This window comes from Orycteropus afer, unplaced genomic scaffold (genome assembly GCF_000298275.1).
Source record: "Orycteropus afer afer isolate SDZICR_OR568_19922 unplaced genomic scaffold, OryAfe1.0 scaffold00273, whole genome shotgun sequence".
Taxonomy (NCBI): Eukaryota; Metazoa; Chordata; class Mammalia; order Tubulidentata; family Orycteropodidae; genus Orycteropus; species Orycteropus afer.
In genome coordinates, this window is record NW_006921860.1 from 3,746,876 (window position 1) to 3,751,157 (window position 4,282).

The 4,282-nt window shown below is 53.4% G+C and overlaps 1 protein-coding gene across 1 annotated transcript in view; it reads right to left on the reverse strand.

The window, feature by feature from the left end:
• Positions 1 to 4,282, reverse strand: part of ERMARD (ER membrane associated RNA degradation) — a 52,476-nt gene that overhangs the window by 11,871 nt on the left and 36,323 nt on the right. The window contains exons 6-8 of the mRNA XM_042782261.1: positions 3,201 to 3,374; positions 2,359 to 2,442; positions 680 to 756 (exon numbers count right to left, since the gene is read on the reverse strand). Coding sequence (XP_042638195.1) covers positions 680 to 756; positions 2,359 to 2,442; positions 3,201 to 3,374 — 335 coding nt within the window. The remainder of the gene's footprint in view (positions 1 to 679; positions 757 to 2,358; positions 2,443 to 3,200; positions 3,375 to 4,282) is intronic.

The window sequence follows — 4,282 nt, forward strand, 5'->3', positions numbered from 1 at the left end:
GTACCTTAGGCCTCTGAAAAACAGTGTTAACTTTAACAGTTCACAGAGCAAAGCACTTAATCTACAACTTAGTGTCCCCAAATATAAACGGGAGCATTACCACCTCAGACCCCAAATGTACAGTGAGCATCACCCCCTCAGACCCCAAACATACAGTGTCACCCCCTCAAACCCCAAATATAAAGCATCACCCCCTCAGGCCCCAAATGTACAGTGAATGTCATCTCAGACCCCAAGTATAAGGGAGTGTCACCCCCTCAGACCCCAAATATACAGTGAGCGTCACCCCCTCAGACCCCAAATGTACAGTGAGTGTCACCCCCTCAGACCCCAAATGTCAGTGAGCATCACCCCTCAGACCCCAAGCACCAGCAAGTGCACAGTGTGCTGCGAGCAGTGAAGTTTGCTGATGAAGAGGAGGCAGGAAGCAGCCCCACTTCCTGAGTTAGCAGGCTGCTCCAGGACTCCTCAGGGTCCCACTCCTTCCCACCGCTCCACTCAGCTGCAGGCCTGTGTTCTCCGTGGACGTCACCATCTTTCATTTGTACAGAAGGTGCTCTCTGTGTCTCGGCTGCCCGGTCACATGCTCAGTGCCCAGTCTCCAGGCCTATCAGTGCCACCTCAGCCTCTGTTTCTAACCGCCCAGCCCTCTTGACACCAGCCTCGGGGTGAGGGGTACCTGCTTGCTTCTGGGATGCGCTCTTCTGGCCAAGGAAGCACAGGCCAGCGGTCGATGCTTGCCTCACACATCAGCACCTGAGAAGCAGACGTCTGCTTACTCTTCAAGACTTGACAATGAACCTTCCAGAAATACACAATTTTCAATTGATACAGATGGATCTTGTGAGCCCTCTAGGGAAAATTACCTGTTTGGAACTATGACAGATCTGACAGTGTTTTCAAACCTGGGCCCAGGTGATGGCCACTCACAACATACCATAAGGTAAGCTCTGGGAAACTCCTGAGGAGTCCAAATCTTTACTGTCTGGGGTGGTTCTACAAGTCTGCAAACTCCTCTCACATGCCTGTGGGACAGTGGGACCAGCGTGTCCTCCCTGAGTCCCTGTGGGGCCGCTGTCTCCTCCTGAGTCCCCAGTGAAGTGACACCAACGCCCCCAAACCCCAAGTCCTCAGAGAGGTGGGGCTAGTGTCCCCTCCCCCAAGTTCCCAGAGAAGTGGGACCCGTGTCCCTCCTCTGAGCCTTCAGAGAGGTCAGACCAGCATCACCACCTTCGAGTCCTCAGAGAGCTGGGATCACTGTCTCCTTTCCCAAGTCCCTGTGAGACAAGCGTCCCCTTTCAAGTCCTCAGAGCTGAGACCAGTGTCTCCTCCCCTAAGTTCCCAGAGAGGTGGGTCCAGTGTCCCTCCTCTGGGCCTTCAGACAGTTCAGACCAGGGTCACCACCCTGGAGTCCTCAGAGGGCTGGGACTAGTGTCCCTTCCCCCCAAGTCCTCAGACGTGGGACCAGTGTCCCCTCCCCTTGAGTAGGGACTAGACTTCCTGACTAACCTGTTATAAGGAGACTCATGGCAGCAGGGTCACATGACCTGCTGGCCAGGGTGGTGGTGCACTCCTCCCTCTGGTCACTAGCTCTGGCCACCAGAGGGCAGAGCAGCCATGAGTAGGCTCTGTGCTCACCTTATGGCTGTGCAAGGGCGCCACCTGGACTGGTCCCCTGGCCACTGGAGCGCTGACAGAGCCACTGAGAGGTCCAGTAGGGATGGCCCAGCCAAGCCTCACCCAAACCCTGACCCACAAAATCCTGAGCAGATACAGCAGTCCTCTGTCAGGCCACAGAAACACCAGAACACGACCTTGAGAATAGGCCGTAAGGCCACGTGCCAAGTACAAGAACATGGGACTAAGGAGGCACGGGGAGGCCGTGACCTGACAGGCCCCAGGAGAGAGAGGGTCCACCAAGGAGCACACGCAGCACAGCACAGCAGCCAGAGGAGGCCAGGTCCAAGGCAAGGCTGCTCCCTCTCAGGCAAGGCCCGCCTTCCAGAAGCTTCTCTTCCTTTGTGAAGCTTCCCTTGCCTTCCCATCTCTCTGACAGCCACGCCTTGAAGGCAGGGTCTGAAGGCCTACAACTGTCATGGTGCCTGTCCCTGCAAAGCCCAGAAGCACATGAGGCACATCAGCGTGTGCACTGAGGGCAGCGCCCAGGCCCCAGTCAGTGCCCACCTCAGCAACAGCAGTCCAGGCTCAGGCCGGAGACGGTGCCACTGCCAAGTCCCTCTTCCACATTTCCCGGCAGCGAGCCAGAGCAGCGGCGTCGAGCGGAGCCGAACCGACAGTGTGGAGCTGCCTCCTGCCTGGCACGGACGCCAGAGACTCTCCCGCCCACCTCCGGCATACCTGCTTCTTAAGCTGGGAGGCTGGGTGGAAGCGGGAACTATAGCCTTCTGCGATGCTAATCAATGATTTTACTGCTGCTTTTTCCTAGTTCAGAAAAGAGATGTGTGTTCAGTTACTACAAGTGTTGGTTAGGTTTCCAGCTTTCTCTGTTGGGTGACAGGCCACTGGTGGGTCGTGATTTCCATGACCTCCCCTCAGAAGACTCGGTTCAACCATGACTAGACAGAACGTCACGTCCCAACAGATGGGTATGTCACCGGTCACCACCAGCAGGGTGACTGAAATGCAGCCAGCAACAATGGTAAACTATACAGACCACATCTGCCCTCAGCCCACATTAACTGTCTGCGTTAATCTTTATGTTGCTGAAACTTTGTACCCACTTATATAACAACTGCTACACAGAAATCTGAAAAAAATTAGAACCTCAGTAACAACAATTCTACCAAAATTACTTATTTTAAAATGAAAGAATCACAGTGTACTGACAGACGCACAGTCTATCCCCACCATTCTCACAGGTCTTTGTCAGAATTTCCTAGTGTTTTGTGAATCCCATTTTAGAATTATTTTTGCTTCTCAGTACCCTGACCAGGCTGAGTGCTGCGAAGAAATGAGTTACTTTAGATCAGTTAACTTGTAGGTGACACACCTATGTTCACATTAGTTTAAGTCCTTGTTACAGACTGAGTCGACTGCATACAAGTAAGACACCATTATTTGTTCCAGTGGGTGACACTGTACCTCAGATGAGTTAAAACAGGACATGACAAAGAGTGGGTTGCGTCTGAAAATGAACGGCTGAGAGTGGGTCTAACTAACCCTCTCCCTCCCATAATTACCTTAAACACCGACCCCAGATCTCTGTCCATGAACCTGAGTAAAAGCACAGCGCAAAAGGTGAGTAGCTGACTTGCTGTGTCCCGTGGAAATTCAGCGAGGTTGACCTCCCCATGGCTTAAACGATCACGGATGCGGGGACCTTCCTGATGGTTCAAGATGTCCCAGAGAAATTCCTTTGGAATTAAGCACAGAAATGCTGTCAGGAGGAGTCCCAGAGCCCTGGAGCCCTGGTCCCTGCAGCCTCGTATGCACCAAGGTTATTACTGCGACAAGGTGAGGTGCATGCGGTGCACCTGTCCACTCATTCATCTCAGTATTTACTGCGCACACACCATGACCAGGACTGCTGTAGGTGATGGGGAAGGAGGCCCTGTCTCATAGGGTGCAGACAGACATGCACACATATCATATACCCTGCATATCAACAAATGGCAGGGCTATGGAAAGAATAAACAGAATGGAGGGGCCCGAAGATGACGAGCACAGTGTTTTAGGAGTGTTTGTCACAGCGGATGTCCCAGAAGAGCGAGCAGGCTGAAGCCCATGAGTTAGAGGACGGGGCTGGCACTGCGGCAGCGGGCATGGGAGGTGCACCATCTACAGTGAGGCCTCCCTAAATCCGTGATCTTTCTGACTAAGCAGCCACCTCAGCAGAACTGCTGGGGAACAAGAGAGGTTCTGAGGACCAACTACAAAGGGCCAGTGGTCCACTGGGTGGCGCTGGTTCTTTCTCCTCCTCCTCCAGGGAGAATGAGGTTGTCCATATGTGCAAGTCAACTGTTCCAAGGCCAGAGAAACATCACCACTCTTTTCTTGTGTAAACACAACCTTCGTACTTCCTTATCTCCTCACTCCTTCCTGAATGTGTCCCTTTGGGGCTCACTTTCACCTTCTGAAACCCTGCGGAGACAATGGCTCTTCTTCCAACAACAAGCCCAGACACCTACCCACAGGCTCAGAAACTGGCAGGCAGCATACAGCCAGCAGGCAGTGCGCTAGATTCCAGGAGGAAAGAGCACGGATGAGCCCTGCCTGTGTCTATTTTAGGAACGGCAGACACGTGCCCTGAGAATGAGGGCAG